The following is a 21,802-nucleotide window of genomic DNA, read 5'->3' on the forward strand; positions in this document are numbered from 1 at the left end:
GTATCTGGTCGGTGAGCATGTGCTGTGCCTCCTGCACGTCGGCCTGTGGTGGAATGTAAACACTGGCCAGAATGAATGAGGCGAACTCATGGGGGGAGTAGAAGGGTTTACGGTTGATGAGAAAAAGTTTCCAGAACAGTGCTGCACAATCACTATCACAGCTTTACACCAGCCACTGTTGGTATAAAAACAAATACCTCCACCTTTCATTTTGCTGGAGAGCTTAGTGTCGCCATCCGCTCTGAACAGCCTTCCAGCTGCAGCTCAGAGACCGGTCAGCTCAGAGACCAGTGTTGATCCACACAGCCAAGTTTCCGTGAAGCACAAAATGCAAGATGAAGAAAAGTCTCTATTCTTCCCTACCAGTAGATGAAGTTCGTCTAGTTTGTTGCACAGTGATCGCACGTTAGAAAGAAATATTCCCAGCAATGAAGTACGTAGTCTGTGTCTACGGAGACACATGAGCGCCGGGTCATTTCCCTCTCCTCTGGCGTTTCACTACTGACCAAAATGTCCAGTAATTCCACAGATGGGATGAGAAAGCACAGAAATTTTGTCCCTGGTGTCCATAAGCTCTTCTCTGGGGAAAGAGCTTCCGGGTATTGTGGCCAAACACTGGGTTCATTTTATGACTTTTAAGTGTAGCGAGAGCATTTTTAGCAGTCCAACCTGCCCTAGAAACGAAATGAGGTTCAACATTGCAAAAGTTAAAAATTTTCTATGTCAAACAGACCTTGAAAAAGTCATCATACATTCATCTCATCACATCTGGATTATTGTAACTCCCTGTATTCAGGGCTCAGTCAAAAGTCCATCTCCCGCCTCCAGCTCATCCAAAACTCAGCTGCCAGACAGACTGTTAACAAATTCCAAGAGACATGAACTCATCACTCCCATTCTTGCAGTGCTTCACTGGCTACCTGGTAGGTATAGGGTTGATTTTAAACCTTTACTAATTACTTTTAAAGCCCTACATGGCCTTGTTCCTACATGTATCACTGATTTACTCACACCCATGGGCCTGGTCGCTGTCTGCACTCCCCAGGCAGGTCCTTTTTAACTGTTCCCTCAGCCAGACTCTTTACTGAAGGCGACTAAAGAGACTCCTTCTCGCTCATGGCTGGACCAGAATGCACCTGTGCCCTAGCCAGGACTCAAATTGGACTGCTCATTACTGGCATGTATAAACACAGGTGCCAGCCGATGATTGACTGTCCTAAAGCCGAGCCTTACTCAGACCGCCTCCAGGCCGGTGTCCTAACAGAAGGCGATAACAAATGCCATTCTAACAAACCTGGTGATAGCATGGCATGCCTCTTTCAGTCACAGAACCAGCATTTCCATGCCATCGGGGTGTGTGTGTGTGTGTGTGTGTGCGTGTGTGTGTGTGCGTGTGCGTGCGTGCGTGCATGCGTGTGTGTTTATTAATTGTAAAGCGCTTTGAGTGGCTGTTGCAGCTAGAAAAGCACTAAAAAAATGCAACTTGGTTGATTGGTTGGTTGATTGATTGATTGATTAATTGATTGACTGGGCATTTCCTATAAGAGCCCCACAGCTCTGGAACTCCCTACCTGAGGAAATTAGGCTAGCAAAATCACTGCCTTTTTTTAAATCACTTCTTAAAACTTACTTTTACAGGAAGGCTTTTTATAGTTAATCCATTGTGGCCCAATTTGTTTGTTTGTTTGTATGTATGTATGTATGTATGTATGTATGTATGTATGTATGTATGTATGTATGTATGTATGTATGTATGTATGTATTTATTTTTATATCTTGTACTTTTATAATCTTAAAATTTCAATTCTTTATATTTTTATATTTTTCTTTCATCTTATTTTAATTGTTTTCATTATAATCCTTGTTTTATTGGCTCTAATTCTCTTCGTTTTAATTATGCTCTTGTGACTTTATCCTAACCGCGTTTTACCGGGTTCTGTGGAGCGGATCTGACATGATGTCCTATATTTGTATTGTATTTTCTTGTCTTATCTTGACTATGTGCATTATTTTATCCTGTTGCGTAAGGCACCTTGTCATGTTGTTTAGAAAGGTGCGACATAAATAAATTTTATTATTTTATTAATATCTGTGTGTTTATTGTATGCTAGATTGTGTGTTTATTGTTTGTACGCTGCTCTTTAGGAACATGATGTAGAGACCCCCCACGGAGTACTGCACGTCACTGTGAGAGGGGTTGCTAAGGGCAGCCGACCCACAATCCTCACCTACCACGACGTCGGACTCAACCGTGAGTACACACACACACACATACAAACATGCCTGTACATACAGTCAGTATGCTGTATAAGAATATTCTATGAATATTAACTGTGTGTGTTTGTGTGTGTGTTGTGTAGATAAATCTTGTTTTAACAGCCTGTTTAACTATGAGGACATGCAGGAAGTGACTCAGCACTTCTCTGTTCTTCATGTTGATGCTCCAGGACAACAAGAGAATGCTCCTCAGTTCCCCTCTGGGTACACAAACTACACAAACACTCACACACACAATCACACACACACGCACGCACGCACGCACCAATGAAAGAGGCTCTTTTCTAAAATCAGCTGGAAACTGTGTGTGTGTGTGTTTATGGGTGGTTGTGTGTGTGGTTGTTTAGGTACCAGTACCCCACCATGGATGAGCTGGCGGAGATGCTTCCGTTAGTCCTGACCCAGCTACAGTAAGTGCATGTGCTCTGACAAACAGACATTTAACAATGATGTCAGTCTGACACTCAGAGGGTAGGGGTGGGATGATATGATAATGTCATGATATGATGATCCTGGTCTTAATAACTGCCATTCATGATATTCTCTCAATATGCTTAAAACTCTTAAAATGACACTAAAACTTAGTGGAATTACTTTGCCCTACGTTTTGTTAAGAAACAACGTGGTACGTACTATGAACACGGCGAAAAGACAAGCCGCCTGCTGGCATACCAATTAAAATGCAGTGCGGCCTCACCATTAATTCCACAAATTGTAGATTCCTCCAATAGTTTGATTTCTGACCCAGCAGGGATTAATGATACCCTCAGATCTTTTTACTCTACTTTGTGTAAGTCGGCGTTCCCGTCAGACTCTGCTAACACGACCCAGTTCTTGGATGAACTGGTGATTCCTGCAGTTGTGCCTGAGCCTGCAGATGACCTCTCTCTCCTCTCACCATTGATGAGGTTATCCAGTCTTATCAGAGCAATTCAGAGCAGTAAGGCCCCAGGCCCTCACGGCTTTCCTTTTGAATTTTTCAAAAAATTCCATGCCCAGGTGGCCCCCCTGCTCTTCTTATCTACATACTATGTACAGCGAATCTCTTGAGAGTAGTACACTTCCATCCACTTTGACGCAGGCATCTATATCCCTACTCCTCAAAAAGGGGGAGGATACTATGTGTAACTTGTATAGGCCCCTCAGCCTCCTTAACGTGGATGTGAAGATACTGGCTAAGGTCCTTGCACGGCGGTTGGAAGTAATCTTACCAGATATCATATCAGAGGAACAAACTGGTTTTATAAAGATAGACACTCATTCTTTAACATACATACACTTTTTAACATAATCTATTCTAAGAAATCCTTCACTCCCCCCAGAAGTAGTTATCTCCCTCGACGCCGAGAAGGCGTTCGATCGTGTCGAATGGAAGTACCTATTTTCCGTCCGTAAAATGTTCGGCTTTGGGAATACATTTTGTTCTTGGATTCACCTTCTATATACATCCCCCCAAGCTAGCATCTGCCCTAATGATATTCGCTCAAACTATTTTGCCCTCGAATGCACTACACAAATGCGCTACACATCACAAAATCTGAATAAAAATATATTAAAAAAAAAAAGTATTGCATCAACAGAGAGTTTTAGTGAACATCCTTCAGCCATGGTGACAGGCTTAGGATTTTGGGATGACTGGAAAGATGTGGGCTGTCTTTTGTGGCGATCTAATCTAACTAAAATGGAAGGAATCTGTATCTGTATGTATGGCTTTGTGTCTGTCTCTCGATTTTCTCGACAACCGTTCATCCAACTGACTTCACCCTTGAAGGGTGTATTGCCGAGGACCCAAGGAAATGCAGTGTGGCGTGTGAAGTTGTTTGGATGAGCAATTCTCGAGAAAGCTGAAAGCAGTTAAGCTTTCAGCGAAGTTAGTCATAGAACTTTGACTTGCTGCTTCTGCTTCTTCGCTTCCGTGGAGTCAACGAGCTGAAACACAAAAAGCGCCACTCTGCCATTGCAACCCACATTGTAGTTGGAGGGAGGATCACACCCGTAGTCCTTTGAGTGTCGAGAATGAAGTTGTTTGGATGAGCGGTTCTCAAGAAATTATTAATTGTTAATTACTTATAGATTTTTTTCCACATTTAGCCCCTGGAGTGTTATTATTTATTGTTTGTATTTATTATTTGCTTGTGTTTGTTTGTTTGCATATAGCTATGTTTTGTGTACAAGAAGCTGCTCCAAACAAATTGCCTGTAGTGGGATTATTAAAGTTGTTTGTATTGCATTGTATTGCAGCAATACCAGAGGCCAAGCACTCGGCTTGTTCCCAATAGGCACGTTTTGAATGGGCACTGCACTAGTTCAAAGTAAAGCAGGAAATCAATATAGGATTGTACATTAGCGAGCTAGACAACTTTTTCAAGTCACTCATGTGAGGATATTCATGATAATCCCCATTTACAGTTACCCCAATAATGGAAGTTCACCCCTAAGAACTTTTCGTGAGTGTTTTTTATTATGAGCCACGATAAAATCAGTAAAAAAATACATAAAATGTCGTCCTGTCCCTAACTCAAGATACAGATTGAGATTGGTCCTGTTGGACAGACAGAGTGGCAGACAGACAGGCAAAACATCCAGGAGACACATATACAGGCAGGATGCAGGATGACAGATGGATAGGTAGATGGACGGACAGCTGACAGAGCAGACTGTTGTTTACTTTGTTGTCTTTGTCCTCAGGGTGAAGAGTGTGATTGGGATTGGAGTTGGCGCTGGATCCTACATCCTCACTAAACTGGCTGTAAGTAACAACAGAGATGCTAAACCCTCTTCATCAACCAACAACGGGTCAGCAGCATCCTAAAATGCACCAGACAGTCCCTACTGGACCACCACAGAAAATGTTCACAATAGAACAGGCCCTCTGCACAAATGATGCGTTATTTGTCAAGAGGCTGGTTGAATAATTTTCCAGCTTAACATAAACAGGTGTCGCTGTGTGGCTGGTGTGGACAGAGGTAACCTCAAGATTAGAAGATGTGACATGATAAACTGACTCTTTTTTTTTTTAATCCCTGATTGGCTTGGGCACATCAGTGATAAACCCTCCAGTTTTTCAGTTTATACCAGTGTGGTTTCTTAGAACAAGGTATTCAAGGCCAGATGCTACCATGACCAGCAGGAGAAGGGTGTAGTTTTACTTTACAGCTCCCAGTATCCAACAGTAGAAGACTGGTTTGATGCAACAGCTTGCGGTGACTAACAGTAGAGAACTGTGGTTGTACTGGGTTGGTCCTAGTTGTAAATATGCAATGTGCTTAAAAAAATGGGTGTGTATATATCTACTACTACTTTAGGCTGCTCCCGTTAAGGGCTGCCACCGTGGATCATCCGTTTCTCTTACTGCATCGTCCTCTGTCACACCAGCCACCTGCATGTCCTCCCTCACCACATCCATAAACCTCCTCTTTGGCCTTCCTCTTTTCCTCTTCCCTTGCAGCTCCATATTCAGCATCCTTCTCCCAATATACCCAGCATCTCTCCTCCACACATGTCCAAGCCATCTCAATCTTGCCTCTCTTGCTTTGTCTCCAAACCGTCCAACCTGAGCTGTCCCTCTAATATACTCGTTCCCAATCCTGTCCTTCTTCGTCACTCCCAATGAAGATCTTGGAATCTTCAACTCTGCCACCTCCAGCTCCGCCTGCTGTCTTTTCATCAGTGCCACTGTCTCCAAGCCACACAATGTAGCTGGTCTCACTACCATCTTGTAAACCTTCCCTTTTACGCTTGCTGGTACCTTTCTGTCACAATTGCCTTCACTTCCTCCTTGCTAATCCACTGCACTTCCTGATTCACTATCCCCACATCATCCAACCTTCTCTCTCTCTCTCATTTTCTTCATTCATCAGCCCCTCAAAGTACTCCTTCCACCTTCTCAACACACTCCTCGCTTGTCAGCAATTTTCCATCTTTATCCTTAATCGTCCTTTACCTGCTGCACAGGTAACCCTGACCCTCTCATGCAACTTGCCATGTCTTTTCCTTTGCCTTCACCACGTCTCTCTTCACTTTACACCGCATCTCCTTGTACTCCTGTCTACTTTCTTCATCTCTCTGACTATTGATATAGACACACACACACACACACACACACACATATATATATACACTACCGTTCAAAAGTTTGGGATCACCCAAACAATTTTGTGTTTTCCATGAAAAGTCACACTTATTCACCACCATATGTTGTGAAATGAATAGAAAATAGAGTCAAGACATTGACAAGGTTAGAAATAATGATTTGTATTTGAAATAAGATTTTTTTTACATCAAACTTTGCTTTCGTCAAAGAATCCTCCATTTGCAGCAAGTACAGCATTGCAGACCTTTGGCATTCTAGCTGTTAATTTGTTGAGGTAATCTGGAGAAATTGCACCCCACGCTTCCAGAAGCAGCTCCCACAAGTTGGATTGGTTGGATGGGCACTTCTTGCGTACCCTACGGTCAAGCTGCTCCCACAACAGCTCAATGGGGTTCAGATCTGGTGACTGCGCTGGCCACTCCATTACCGATAGAATACCAGCTGCCTGCTTCTGCTCTAAATAGTTCTTGCACAATTTGGAGGTGTGTTTAGGGTCATTGTCCTGTTGTAGGATGAAATTGGCTCCAATCAAGCGCTGTCCACTGGGTATGGCATGGCGTTGCAAAATGGAGTGATAGCCTTCCTTATTCAGAATCCCTTTTACCCTGTACAAATCTCCCACCTTACCAGCACCAAAGCAACCCCAGACCATCACATTACCTCCACCATGCTTAACAGATGGCGTCAGGCATTCTTCCAGCATCTTTTCATTTGTTCTGCGTCTCACAAACGTTCTTCTTTGTGATCCAAACACCTCAAACTTGGATTCATCCGTCCACAACACTTTTTTCCAGTCTTCCTCTGTCCAATGTCTGTGTTCTTTTGCCCATCTTAATCTTTTTCTTTTATTGGTCAGTCTCAGATATGGCTTTTTCTTTGCCACTCTGCCCTGAAGCCCAGAATCCCGCAGCCGCCTCTTCACTGTAGATGTTGACACTGGTGTTTTGCGGGTACTATTTAATGAAGATGCCAGTTGGGGACCTGTGAGGCGTCTGTTTCTCAAACTAGAGACTCTAATGTACTTATCTTCTTGCTCAGTTGTGCAACGCGGCCTCCCACTTCTTTTTCTACTCTGGTTAGAGCCTGTTTGTGCTGTCCTCTGAAGGGAGTAGTACACACCGGTGTAGGAAATCTTCAATTTCTTAGCAATTTCTCGCATGGAATAGCCTTCATTTCTAAGAACAAGAATAGACTGTCGAGTTTCAGATGAAAGTTCTCTTTTTCTGGCCATTTTGAGCGTTTAATTGACCCCACAAATGTGATGCTCCAGAAACTCAATCTGCTCAAAGGAAGGTCAGTTTTGTAGCTTCTGTAACGAGCTAAACTGTTTTCAGATGTGTGAACATGATTGCACAAGGGTTTTCTAATCATCAATTAGCCTTCTGAGCCAATGAGCAAACACATTGTACCATTAGAACACTGGAGTGATAGTTGCTTGAAATGGGCCTCTATACACCTATGTAGATATTGCACCAAAAACCAGACATTTGCAGCTAGAATAGTCATTTACCACATTAGCAATGTATAGAGTGTATTTCTTTAAAGTTAAGACTAGTTTAAAGTTATCTTCATTGAAAAGTACAGTGCTTTTCCTTCAAAAATATGGACATTTCAATGTGATCCCAAACTTTTGAACGGTAGTGTGTATATATATATATATATATATATATATATATATATATATATATATATATAAAATCCAGTGATTCAAGTAAATTCTTTATGAGACAGCACAAGCCTGTTTCATGCAATAAGCAATCATCAGCTGTCAATAAAGTTACACGGGACAGAATATATCATTAACTGCCTCGTCATGCACATCACATGCACAACGTCCAGTGGGGAAGGGAGAGGTGCGACATGCAAAATTCAAAAACACTCATTGCAGGATATATATGATGGTGATGAAAGTTGTTGTTTTTCAGCTGAATGAGCCCAGTTTGGTGGAGGGGTTAGTTCTGATCAACATCGACCCCTGTGCCAAGGGCTGGATAGACTGGGCTGCTTCCAAGGTCTCTCACACACACACACACACACACACACACACACACACACACACACACACACACACAGTACTATATCATTACACAACTATTATAAGCACTAAGTATTGCTTTAATAAGTTTTAAGTGTTATTACTAAGTATTAATAAGTACTAAGTATTATTATAAGGGGCGTCCGGGTAGCATAGCGGTCTATTCCGTTGCCTACCAACACGGAGATCGCCGGTTCGAATCCCTGTGTTACCTCTGGCTTGGTTGGGTGTCCCTACAGTCACAATTGGCCGTGTCTGCGGGTGGGAAGCTGGATTTGGGTATGTGTCCTGGTTGCTGCACTAGCACCTCCTCTGGTCGGTCGGGGCTCCTGTTCAAGGGGGAGGGGGAACTGGGGGGAATAGCGTGATCCTCCCACGTGCTACGTCCCCCTGGTGAAACTCCTCACTGTCAGGTGAAAAGAAGCACCTGGCCTCTTTTCATCGGAGGAGGCGTGTGGTAGTCTGCAGCCCTCCCCAGCTCAGCAGAGGGGGTGGAGCAGCAACCGGGATGGCTTGAAAAATATGGTAATTGGCCAAATACAATTGGGGAGAAAAAGGGGGGAAATGTCCCCCTCCCAAAAAAAGAACCATTATTTTAAGGGTCTGGTACTAGAACATATTCGTTTTAATTGATGCTTGTTGGATTATTGTATCATTTTTTAAACAGATTTAATATCAAAATTGAACTATTTTGCTATTATCAGTTGAGTGGCTGGACCAGCAATCTGGTGGATATGATCATGAGTCATCACTTCAGTGCAGTAAGTACAGACAGAGACACAGACAGTGAGAGAGACGCTTGTAAAAAGAGACAGACATATTTGAGTATGATATATATTTAAATTTGATTTTTTATTTGAGACACAATAAATCAATCTTGGTTTGTCCTCCACTAAAATCGTGTGTGTGTGTGTGTGTGTGTGTGTGTGTGTGTGTGTGTAGGATGAGTTGACTGAGAACCAGGAAATTATCCAGACGTATCGACTCCACATCTCTCAGGATATTCCACAGGATAACCTGGCCATGTTTTATACCAGCTATGACAGGTAATAACATTAGTATTACAAATACCACCACCACCACTAACCCTAATACTACTAGTAGTACCACTAGCCTATGGAGGACAACCTGGCCATTCTATACCAGGTGTGACCAGTAATACCAGTGCTATTTCAACTAGAATATTTGTCTCAGTTCCCAGAATAACTTGGCTGTGTTTGAAAGTATCTGTAAAGGTAAAGTACTTCTTAATAGAAGTGCTGTCTGAGGAGCAAGCTGAAATGATTCAACTCTCACCTGTGAGAGTATTCCGTTCTGGTTTGCTGGATGGAGTCCACTGATTTTAACTGGACCTAAAGTATAACAGGAGACATCTTGTGCCAAATGCACCTGAAAGGTTTCAGTGTCCACGAGAGTCACGGATGTTATTTATGTCATTACTAATAATACATGCATGAACAGACATAAATTTAAATGCCATTACTCTTGACATTTTAAAGAGTGTTCACACCACACCAGACATGCGGACCACACCCCTGTTCTTCAGACCCATTATGTTCAATAAAGTGATTCTGCCTGGCGGTCTGGTCAGCTGGTTGGGTTTGTGCTTAGTGTTGTGATTTCACTATGGTGGCTCCAACAGAAACCAGGAGACTCTCTGAGCCACTTTGCTACCATCATTCAGTCATTATTGTGATGCTGTAGCTACGTGGAGCTTGTTTAAATGGGTCGTCTGTTCTTAAAAATATGTCACTTGCAAGAATAATTTCTTTATTCGGTGTTTGTTTTTTAGTCGTTCTGAGCTACAGATGGAGCGTCCGATTCCTGGTCTGAATGAAGACTCAGTTAACACACTCGGGTACGCACACACTTAGTCTCTCTCTCTCCCTCGCTCTCTCTCTCTCTTTTTCTCTAAGACATACAATTTTTTTATTTCACTATGTCCAAAGCATTGTTTATTTTGTGTGTGTGTGTGTGTGTGTGTGTGTGTGCACGTGCGCGCGCAACAGGTGTTCTGCCCTGCTGGTAGTTGGAGATGCATCCCCTGCTGTTGACGCTGTGGTGAGTAATTACCTTGTTTCCATTAAAACAGCTTGGCTGTGATATTATGGTCTGGTGGATTAGAATGGAGAGGGTTGAGTTTGAGTTGGTCATGTGATCTCCATGCTGACAAACTTCTTCTGGTCTGTAGGTAGAGTGTAACTCCAGACTGAACCCAACCAAGACTACCCTGCTGAAGGTACCTTTCTGTCTGTTTGATTGATTGCTTGACTGTCGACCCCACTGTCCATCTGTCTATCTGCCTACTTGCCTGTCCTTTACCCTGTCTGTCTGGCACTCTCAACCTGTCTTTCTTTCAGCCCATCCGTCTGCTTTTCAGGCTAGCTGTTCCTTTAGCTTGTCTTTCTCTCACTCATCCCGTCTCTCTGTCAGCCAGACTGTCACTTTACATGTCTACCTGCCCGTCTAGCTGAAAGTTACAGTTACAATGAAATGACTAAGTTGGCTATTCTCCTTTGTGTCGTCATAGTAGAACCACTATCATCCGATTGTTATTCCATTGCTGTCCTATAGGTGGCAGAATGTGCTGAACTCAAAAATCATTGGTTAAAGAAAAGACCTTTATGAAAGGGTAGAGTGTAGAATCAACTATTTAAGTAAAAATGATGTGAATTCTGTTCATTTAATCTTGAAGTGTGATAAGTGTTTTCAAACATTGTCATAGAAATTAAAAGATATGAAATAGGGTATCTGAAGTGGATACGAATAGGGTTTCTAAACTGAGGTTGCTGGTGTGTTTTTCAGATTCAGATTACTTTATTGTCCATTAGATTTACATTAAATGGAAATGTGTCATTGACACTGGCATATGGGACAATGCACACCATACATCAATACACAACATCACCCAATAGTTATACATTATGGTTAAATGAAATTTTAAACTGACTGAACGGCATGTGGAAGTAATAAAAGTGAAGAGTGGACTGTTCCTCCACTGACATGTAAAGCCGTCATAACCATCACAACAATACATAATACACAGCTGTACCTAAACATGGTAAATAAATGAATGTACATTAACATAGGTCAGGGGTGGCTGACCAACCGGACTCCAAACCAGGTGATTTCACTGATTAGCAACCCTTCGACCAAAGAGGAAGAATGTATCAGTGAAATCACCTGGTGTGGAGTCCGGCTAGAATGAAAACCTGCATACACATGGCTCTCCATGGCACATGGTTAGCCACCGCTGACATAGGTGATGGTGTTGATTGCAGAGCAGCCTAAAAAAATGAGGGGGCTTAGGACAAAAGGAGGGGGCTTAGAAGAAAGGGGTTAAAAGAGAGTGTGGGTGGGTGGGCGGGGCCAGGCGAATTCCGAGGGGCCTATTTAAACAGGCTCTTATTGAGGATGGTCACAGCTGGTGAAATAAGGGGTTTCTTGTCAAGTCAATTTTATTTGTATCGTCCACTATCACAAATTACAAATTTGCCCCAGGGGGCTTTGCAGTAATGCAGTAATACAACATCTTGTCCTTTGACCTTCACATGAGATAAGGAACTTTTCCCTAAAAAAAAAAACCAAAACATTTAACAGGGAGAAAACCTCAGGGAAAACAACAGAGGAAGGATGTCTCTCCCAAGATGGACAGACGGACAATGGATGTTGTGTGTACAGAATAGAACACAATTTACAGAATACAACATTGAAAGAGGACAACAGAATTATAATAGAATTATAAGCTATATGAAGAATGTGATGAGGATGCCAAGCAGCATCCAGATGCCACCGAGACAGCCTAGAACCTGAGCGATGCGACCACCATCACCCTGTAGACCTGACAGGGGGACAGACTACACATGCACACAGGGGAGACTTAAATCACACCATTCACATACATGGGAGAAGAGACAAGAAAAGACAGTTACATATCAGAGAGACAGAAGGATGTAACATTGAAACAGAATAGCAAAACTATATGGGTTTATAAGATGTATAACAAATGTGATGAGGAGGCTGCCAAGCAGCATCCAGGTGGCGACCACCATCACCATGGAGACCTGGCAGGAGGACGGACTACACTTGTACACAGGAGACTCACATCACACCATTCACATACACGGGGGAAGAGACAGGAAAATACATAATTTAACGAGAGAGAAGAGAACAGTTGCAATAATCTATACTCTATAATCTCATCGGCAGATCAACTGTCCTTTCTGGCCATTGGGACTTTCAGTCTGTGGCCTGATGGCAGCAACTGAAATGCTGAGTGGAGAGGATGGGTGGGGTCATTGTAGAGCTGAATTGCCTTTTTGGTTGTGGATTGAGAAAATAAGTCCTGGAGTTGGAGTTGTTGCTGGCCTGGTTGAAAACGTGTCAGTTTGTTCTTTTGTTTTACTGAGACATTTCCGTACCATGAGACAATGTTAAATGTGAGGACACTCTGAGTTAGTGAAATGTAGACCATGAAGTGTGTGCTGCCTGGTGTTAAAGCTGCTTAGTTTCCTGAGAAGAGCGAGGCGCTGTCATACTTTCTTGTAGGTGTAGTCCGCATTGTCCTGAAAGGTGAGTTTATTGTCTATCACTGTTCCCAGATATTTGAAGTGGGTGACCTGCTCCACTTCCTGGGCCTTTATAATGATTGGTTTTTAGGTAGGACTGCCTGCTCTCCAATTGCCCCCAAGGCACAGCTCCTTGGACTTGGTGACATTAAGGTCTAAGAAGCTAGTATCATCAAACCAGGAGGCAAGGCTGTTGATGTGCTGGCAGTAGGAGGTGCTGTTCATATACTGCTGGCAAGTGACCAGGGCCATATCATCCACATACTTAAAAGGGAAAGGCCACTGCTGTTACACTGTGTTTCATTTGTGTATATAGAGAACAGCCGGGGAGATAGTACACATCCCACACCAATATTCAGAACAAGACAGTCAGAAAGGGTGTTGTTAATACAGACAGGCTGGGGCCGTTCTCTCAGGAATTTGCTGACTCAGAGGACTAGATTGCTGCTGACATCAGGTCACACAGGCGCTTTAAGAAGAGGTGGGGCTGGACTGCATTAAAAGCAGAGGAAAAATCCATAAAAGAATATGGACATGAGTGTTGGCTTTGTCTAGATGACAGTGGACTTTATCCAAGAGACTGAGTGTAGCATCCTCAACACCTCAGTTATCCTGGTAGGCAAATTGCATGGTGTTCATAAACTCAGCCGTTTGAGTTGGGAGTGATTTAAATATTAGACATAATAGACGTTCCATGCATTGAGGTGTGAGAGCGATGGGTCTGAAGTCCTGAAGGGATTTGGCATGAGGTGTTTTTGGTACAGAGGTGATGGTCGCCGTCTTCCAAGCCTGGGGGACAAAGCTTGTGTTGAGGAATATTTGGAACAGCTGGGTGAATATTTTTTATTTTATTTACCTTTATTTAACCAGGTTAGTCCCACTGATATTAAAATCTCTTTTACAAGAGAGACCTGGCCAAGAATGGCAGCAGTACATCAATATAAATCCCAGCTGGGCCACAAATTCCTTTAGAACCTTCCCTTGAGTCCATCTGGGCCAGGAGCCTTGCTGGGGTTCACCCTTTGAAACACGGAGATGACCTCACTCTACTGCAGAATCATAGGGCGAGGGGCCATCCCAGTGCAGACAGCCTCACACTCATCACTGAAGTCCTGTTTATCAAGTCTGGAATAAAAGGAGTTCCAGATAATGTGAGAGATTTAGGGCATCATCACACTAATGGGCAGGTTTCAGCTGCCTGCCCATCATTTTGTTAATCGCCTCAAGGCATCTCTTACATTGCCAGTTCTCAGTTTCTCCTCAACCTTGTCCTTATAGTCTGTGCTTTTTTGATCATGTGTCCTACCCCCCTTGTTTAACTCTTTTCATTTTTGGGGAGTCACCCTGCAGAAAGTTTTTTTTCTTCAGATTTAGGTGATTCAGTTCCATGGTAAGGTAGATTCTGACTTCCTTTGTTTTATTAACAGAGTCTTCACAGAAGCTTACATATCTGGTAATGGCATCATTTAGTAGTTCATAATTGTTTAGGCAATCCCGGTTATTAAGAAATAAGTCCCACTCATTAGCTTCAAAGCAGCCCCTCAACTCTTCCAGAGTCGTTTGTCTTGAATATGCTGGACAGCGGGTTTAGCCCTCTTTAGCAGCTGAAGGTACTTTGATTGGAGGTGGATAACATTATGATCTGACCATCCAAGAAGAGGGGATGACCTTGACACCTAGGTGCCATCCACATTACCAAACCATTGATCTGGAGTTTTGTTCAGCCTCATTGGGCATGTTACATATTTTTCAAGATTTGGCAATGCTTCACCTGTTGAAATCTCCAAGTAAGAAGGCCAGGTCACCGCCAGAATTACACAGCACCTTGTTATAAGAGGAAGCTATGCGATCAGCTGCAAGTGCATAGTCTGGCCCAGGCACATACACCAGAATTATTGTGATCTGTGTGAATTCACGGAGCAGGTAATGTGGTCTGAATGAAGCAGTGACTATATCAGTGACACGTACCGCGATGTTTGTTGCCCAGCTGGTGTTCATAAACTAGCATAATCCACCTCCGACACTTTTCGCCGTCTGTGTAATATCCTGGTCAAATCGGATGAGAGAGCATCCCTCTAGAGCGATGTTTTTTACATCCTCAGTCAACCACGTTTCAGTGAAGCAACTCAGGTTGAACCTACTGAAACCCCTGTTTGACAAGAACAGCAAGTTCATGTATTTTATTCTGTAGTGAGCGAGCGTTGGATGGGGGTTTTTTTGGGGAGAGGGAATCGACTTCCCCTCCGTTTGAGTCAGTTCTGAATCCCCCCTCTGGCTCCTCTTATTTTCTTTGCCCTTTGGGTTTTAGGACGGGCTGATCGATGAGTGGGGCAGATAATTTGAGGAGAACTGAATAGGAGTTTTGGAGAAGTCTTACTTGTATGTCAGAGACTCAGCAAATCCTCGTGGGTGTAAGCAGGAAATGTAGGCATGGTCAGTATTCCAAACATGCTTACAATGTCACAGATGATCGTCAAGAGTCCAGGGGCCTCATTCATCAATCGTTCGGACGTACAAATTTGTTCTTGCACACCCACGGAATTATTTATCCCTCCCGGTAGTCTGACAGGTAGCAGCAAAGCCTGATGGTTATCTGTCATTACTTCCCCCTAATATCTATTGTCTACCTCTTGCAACAAGCCATCACTCAGGCTTGCAAAGACATCAAAAACTTGATACCGACTTTGATAAAGTAGACAAACAAACATACGCACATACACACTCACGCATGTGCCCCGCCCAGTTAAGTTACGCCGACCCAGCCAGCCCCAAACACACACCTTGGAAGTGACAGCATCGAGGACCCTGGTTGTGTAAGCTCTCACCCTTCTTCTATGTCTTTCCATTAGATGGCAGACTGCGGCGGTCTTCCCCAGGTGGTACAGGTAAGTCAGTCACTCTCCAAGCCCCGCCCCCTACTCTCATCTTCCTCCTCTCAAATGGAATCCTTTCCGCCTCTCCTCGGCTCTTATTTCTTCTCTCTTCTTTGCATTTCTTTTGTCATCAGTGATCATCAAGGATGTTGTTACCTTTGACCCCCTTACTTTTAGTTACTTTCACTGTTGATGATGTAGGGGGTTAAAATTCTATGCAATCATGCTCATATTGGAAACTGTTTAAATAAAAGTTTTTCTTGAATTTTGTGAAATATTATTTTTTCTGGAAAATGGTGTTGAATATCAAAATGTTTAGAAGTTTTGTATGGAGGTTCAAAAGTTCAGTATGGCAGTAACCCTGTGCTCAACAAGAGTGTTGGCTAAATGACTTACCTGTTAGATTAACATTTCTTACTCTGACCTCAAGGGTTGTCTCTAGCCCATAACTCCTCTTCCTCATTCTCCATAGATACAATCCATTTATCAAACGTACCTTCATCTTGCTCCCCACTGTAGATCAGGTGTTTTTTATCATGTCATTTAGACTCTGTGTGTGTGTGTGTGTGTGTGTGTGTGTGTGTGTGTGTGTGTGTGTGTGTGTGTGTGTGTGTGTGTGTGTGTGTGTGTGCGCCGCTCCCCCAGCCTGGGAAACTTGCAGAAGCCTTCAAGTATTTTGTCCAGGGGATGGGATACAGTGAGTATAATAATATTAATAATAATAATAGATAATACATCAGCCTTTTCTAAATACTCGGACGCTTTACATCGCCCCCTTTTGACCTTACAGAATTGATAATAAATCACGTTTATTTGTATAGCCCAAAATCACAAGTTAGCCACAAAGGGCTTTTCCATTGAGCTCAGTGGAAGCTTACATGGCATTTCAGAATGACTTATTAAGATCCATGAAATCAAACACATTGTTGAAGGAAGCTGCAGCGTCTTCATCGTGGAAACATGTTCTAATTGCCTCTCACCTTTACTGTCCTCGTGTTACTGTGGAGCTGTGTGTCGGGTGGTGGTGGTAGGAGGGGGTACTTTGGCTGTGGATCCATGTCTGTCTCAGCCTGGTTCCCAACTGTGCTGGTTTTACTAGGTTTTGGCATTAGGTGTGGCGCAATGTGTCATTTCTACATGAGTGCTTCCCTCTAGTGTTCAGAGATGTGAATAACAACAACAACAAGGACAACGACAAATCCAATCAACAACGATCTAATTCAAATAGAAAAGCAGTGGGTAGGCGGTGTGTCATGTTCAGCCTCCTTCAGTAGAAACCAGTTAACTGTGATGGCTGTATAGTTTTCCGGGACAAACAACAGCACAACCAGTCAGCTTTATTTTCAGGTACCAAAGGATAGCAATAACTAAATAATCCTAAAATCCTAATCTTAAAGGTGACGTGTGGCTGCAGACAGACAGGTAGAACCTGAATGTGTTTGTAAGGATCAATTCAATTCAATTTACTGTCATTAAAAATAATGTGCAGGCACATGTTAAAAATGAAACAAGGGATAAATGTAGTGTAGATGGATGTTATTTTGATGTCCTCTGCCAGTGCTCTTAAATGGATGTAGTGGAAATACTGGTTGGTGTGTTTGTGTCATAGATTCTAAATATATACACATTGTTCCTGCACTGCTGGCATTGCAACTCTTCTGCCAAACTGTTTTTAATGTTTACCTCCTACTCATTCTTAGTGTGTGAGAGAAGATCACATAGAAAACACACACACACACCCGGTAGAACATGACCTCCAACCTCCTCTGAATGGGTCCTCAAAACAGAAATATGTATGTTTGCATCCCATTAAACGTGTCCAGATGCAGATTCACCTCTCTGTGATGTTCTTACCTGGATTACTGAGCATGCATAAAGACGTGTATTCACAGTGCCGCGAATATCGGAGTTTATTTTAATTCATAATCTAACTTCAAACACTGATGCCTCACGTAAATTGAATTTAATTGTGGATATGTTGGATGTGAGGTGAGGGCTGCAGATTAACACAGCGAGCTTGAAGAAGACATGACACAAAGAGTCCTTGATAGAGCTCAGGTATCAGGAACCTGAGTCCCGGTGAAGAGAAAAACCCAATGCCGTTCAAACAGAACCAGACCTTAATTCCAGCAGACTCCGGCTGTAATAATAATAATAATATAATTTTATTTATATAGCACTTTTCAAAACAGTGTTACAAAGTGCTTCACAAAAAAAAAAAACACATATCAACCCAGTGTGTCTCTGTCCAATACATATATGTGTGTGTGTGTGTGTGTGTGTGTGTGTGTGTGTGTGTGTATGTGTGTTGTGTACAGTGCTGCTACACTAACTGTTATTGTAAGTAGCTTTTCTATACTCATCACACAGCATGGTCTGCATGCACGTTTCAAGACCTCACACACGCTCCTACACACACACATACACATCTCTCTACGCAGGCAGCACACATCAGTAACAGTGGTGTGTGTGTCTGTGTGTGTGTGTGTGTGTGTGTGTCTGTGGTTGATTTGAGTGCCGTGTCTTGCTTTGACTACAGCTATCAATTCTCTTTCTCTCCTGTCCCTCCTCTTTTCTCCTCCCCTGTACTGCTTCATGTGTTCCTCCAGTCCCACATGTTGTGTTAAACCACCTAAGCAGCCAATCAGGTATCAGGAATTCAACCAACAGGTTCCTCCCTGTCTCTCTCTCTTTCCCCTCCCTCGCTGGTTCATCACCTCCATTAATGCAGATGTTAATCTCTTCAAGTCTCTTTTATTTGTCCTGTGTGTGTGTGTGTGTGTCTGTGTGTGTGTGTGTGTGTGTGTGTGTGTGTGTGTGTGTGTGTGTGTGTGTGTGTGTGTGTGTGTGTGTGTTAGCCTGTCTGTCTCTCTGTATTGTCTTTCTGCATGCTGTCTTTCTGACAGTCTGAGTGGTTATTTTTCTGCAGTGGACGTGAATGGCAGGTTGTGCTGCATGCACTCACGTAGCCCCACCACCGTCAGATTTGAATCCTGCTGCTTGGTCACAATATGGATCATTCAGATCTACGAATAAGGATGATGCATTGTATGACGGCAATTGAAATAACCCTCAGTGTCCCTCGAATACACACACACACAGCACAGCACACACAAATGCATGCTCGTACTGGCATGTTAACATGCCACAACACTCTGACAAAGCCCCTCTGAGATAGCTTTAAATATTTTAGATGGAGTCTAAAATATTTGTACATACAGTTCTATCTCCATAGCAACGTAATCCTGTAGTAGTAATAATAATCCTGTAGTAATAATATCTCTGTCTCTCCCTCAGTGCCCACAGCAAGTATGACTCGTCTGGTGCGCGCCAGGACTCACTCAGCCTCCAGCATGGGGTCAGCAGAGGGCACTCGGAGCCGCAGTACCACCAACCACCTGACAGAGGACGCCGACCCAGCCAGCACCAAACACACAGCAACACACACCTTGGAAGTGACAGCGTAGATGACTCTGGTCGTTTAAGCTCTCACCCTTCTCTTCCTTTCTCCTGTTCTCTCTGCTTCTCCTTTTCTCTCCCTATCACCATTCTTTTGTCCTCCATGTCTTCCCTCTCTCACTTGTGGTTTGTATACCCCCCGCCCCTTCCAGTGGTTGGGTCTACTGTACTCTTGTTTCAGTAGTCTAGCTAATCTCTAGCTCTCCAGACTGTAAGAGGAACATAGCATCAGACTCACGTTTAAAGCAGAGTTGGTTCTTTTCATTTCTGTTGACAGATGAATCATGTCAGACCCGACACAGCCTTGGGGCTGCATGGTGACCCGTTCTCCACCAGAGATCCTGTTTGTTCTGTGTTTTACCATAACAAGGACAAGTTGGTGATAGGGCTTAGAGGTTTGTAGTTTATTCATTTCAAACTGGTTGTTGGGAATCCTCGGGTGGTTTATAGATGTTGGTCAGACTGTTACACTTTCCAAGGCGACAAACCACACCTGATGTGTTGTGGTACCCTGTACCTTTAGACTAGATTGTATTGGAGCCGTACACAGTCTGTCCATCCCAGGTTTCGCTGGTTGCCATGGTAATGCAGGGCATCCCACTACAAACCTCTTTGCCAGCTGATCTACTGAGTGTAGGCTGTGTCACCATGGTGATGCTGCCGAGTACATTGGAACATATTCACACTCAATATTTCTCTGATCAGGACATAAAACAAACACGGTCTGTCACCATGTTTCTACTCCATGTGGTTACCATGGTGATGCTCCAGTCCAACTTTGAGACTGCTCTACATGTTTAGTCAAATGGTTTGCTATGGCAACTTATATTATTATTGCTATTTTTCTTATTAGTATCTGTTGTGGTGTTTGCTGTTAAGCCACTGTGGTTTAAGTGAGCCGTTTTCTGACCGAAACTCAATGCTAACCTTTGACTTACACCTGTCGGTGACACTGAACCAGATTCTGACTGGTGAATGCATGACCTCTGACCTTGTGGCTAGAATAAGACCTAGTTAGCTCAGGTGGAAGTACTGATGTTAGCATGCAACCCCTTCTCAATGTGAATATTATCTTTTAATGTTTTTTTTGTTTTGCTTTTGATGGACTACTCCTGTTCATTTACACTTAAACTTACCGTTTCCCTGCTGAGTTTTAAAGTACTTTTCAGATCTTCTTTGTTACATGGACCTATAGATAGCATGACAATGTGTATGGAGTGCTGGTTTAAGTTTATTGTACAGCTCATATATAGTTTGGTCACCAAGGACACATGATATGAGGGTACCGCCCATAGTGCTTCTTAACCTGATATGATCATTTTGGGTCAGCTGTGGAGCCTGTCTCTCAGGCTTGTAGTATACAAATACAGGTGTTAAACACCACGTGCTGGTTGTGAACGTACACACTTAGTAGGTAGTGTTTGACTGTTGGGCTGTGCAGTGCTGATATTTGGTTTTGAAAAAGACTGTTACTGCAAGGACTGCACTTTGGGCGTTATTCTGTCCTTGCAGGGCTTGATAGAGGTGACGGCATGAATGTTGATTTACAATCACTTAACTGTTCTTCCTTGTGAAACAGCTCCTCGCGGTTGGCTCTTTGAACCCAGCTGAGATTCAGAGAAGCTGAAGGTTAAATGAAGCGTTTGAAGCCATGTTAGGTTTGGTGCCCGCAACCATGTGTGTTGTGTCGCTAATTTACTGCTTAGTTGTCATTTGGTATCCGTGTTTCTTGGCAGTGGTAATAACTAACAATCATTCTTCCAGTAATTGTTTCAACTTGGAATCCTGATGTGTTGACTTGCTCTGGGTTTAATGTTGCCATTACTATAGTCAATGTACTGGTGCCCCCTGTTGCCTGGAGGAATGTAGAGCAGTTGGTTTTTATTGATGTTTTGCTTTTTAAATTCAGTTGTTGGATGAAAACCATCTGTTATCAAAAGTTTTCAAGAAATTGAAATAAGCTAGTTCTAAATAGAGGCTCATCCCTGCGTTTTTCCGATCACACAATTGGTTTTAACTCCTCCACTTAAGACCAATGGAGATTAGTTAAGGACTCTAAACACTGGCGAAAATCACCAGATGAGATTTTCTCTCGAAAGTGAATTATTCCACATACATATACAATATTCTGTATCACATTACTGTTGTTACTATTACTCACGACTATTGTTCTTCCTATTTATTATGACTGACTCTTACTTGACATTTGTATTGAAATAAAGACATTGTTGTGTAGAACCTAACAAGAATCAGACATCTTGTTTTATCATTTGGGTGAGGTTGAACAGGTTTTTCAACCGAACAATCTGGTCGGAGACATTTTAACCAGGATGGCAACACCCAAAATCAGTTTCTAGTTCATCTAGATCAACACTTCAACATTTAAAACACAGAACTCGAGTGACGCATGGGTTTACCCACAACCTGCGGGGTTGGGCTTACTAGAAAATATCACCGGTTCGGGCAGGTCGGGTCAAAAGGTGACAAGACAGCATTC

The 21,802-nt window shown here is 43.0% G+C and overlaps 1 protein-coding gene across 1 annotated transcript in view; it reads left to right on the forward strand.

Moving 5' to 3' along the window:
- LOC130106614 (protein NDRG3-like) overlaps nucleotides 1-21,542 on the forward strand; it is a 34,658-nt gene extending 13,116 nt beyond the window's left edge. The window contains exons 4-16 of the mRNA XM_056272792.1: nucleotides 2,146-2,251; nucleotides 2,361-2,481; nucleotides 2,625-2,687; nucleotides 4,966-5,026; nucleotides 8,296-8,382; nucleotides 9,110-9,166; nucleotides 9,348-9,451; nucleotides 10,198-10,263; nucleotides 10,415-10,466; nucleotides 10,597-10,644; nucleotides 15,823-15,858; nucleotides 16,492-16,543; nucleotides 19,144-21,542. Coding sequence (XP_056128767.1) covers nucleotides 2,146-2,251; nucleotides 2,361-2,481; nucleotides 2,625-2,687; nucleotides 4,966-5,026; nucleotides 8,296-8,382; nucleotides 9,110-9,166; nucleotides 9,348-9,451; nucleotides 10,198-10,263; nucleotides 10,415-10,466; nucleotides 10,597-10,644; nucleotides 15,823-15,858; nucleotides 16,492-16,543; nucleotides 19,144-19,313 — 1,023 coding nt within the window. The 3' untranslated portion in view covers nucleotides 19,314-21,542. The remainder of the gene's footprint in view (nucleotides 1-2,145; nucleotides 2,252-2,360; nucleotides 2,482-2,624; nucleotides 2,688-4,965; nucleotides 5,027-8,295; nucleotides 8,383-9,109; nucleotides 9,167-9,347; nucleotides 9,452-10,197; nucleotides 10,264-10,414; nucleotides 10,467-10,596; nucleotides 10,645-15,822; nucleotides 15,859-16,491; nucleotides 16,544-19,143) is intronic.
- Nucleotides 21,543-21,802: the final 260 nt, after the last annotated feature.

The sequence above is a fragment of the Lampris incognitus genome, chromosome 2 (genome assembly GCF_029633865.1).
Source record: "Lampris incognitus isolate fLamInc1 chromosome 2, fLamInc1.hap2, whole genome shotgun sequence".
Lineage (NCBI taxonomy): Eukaryota > Metazoa > Chordata > Actinopteri > Lampriformes > Lampridae > Lampris > Lampris incognitus.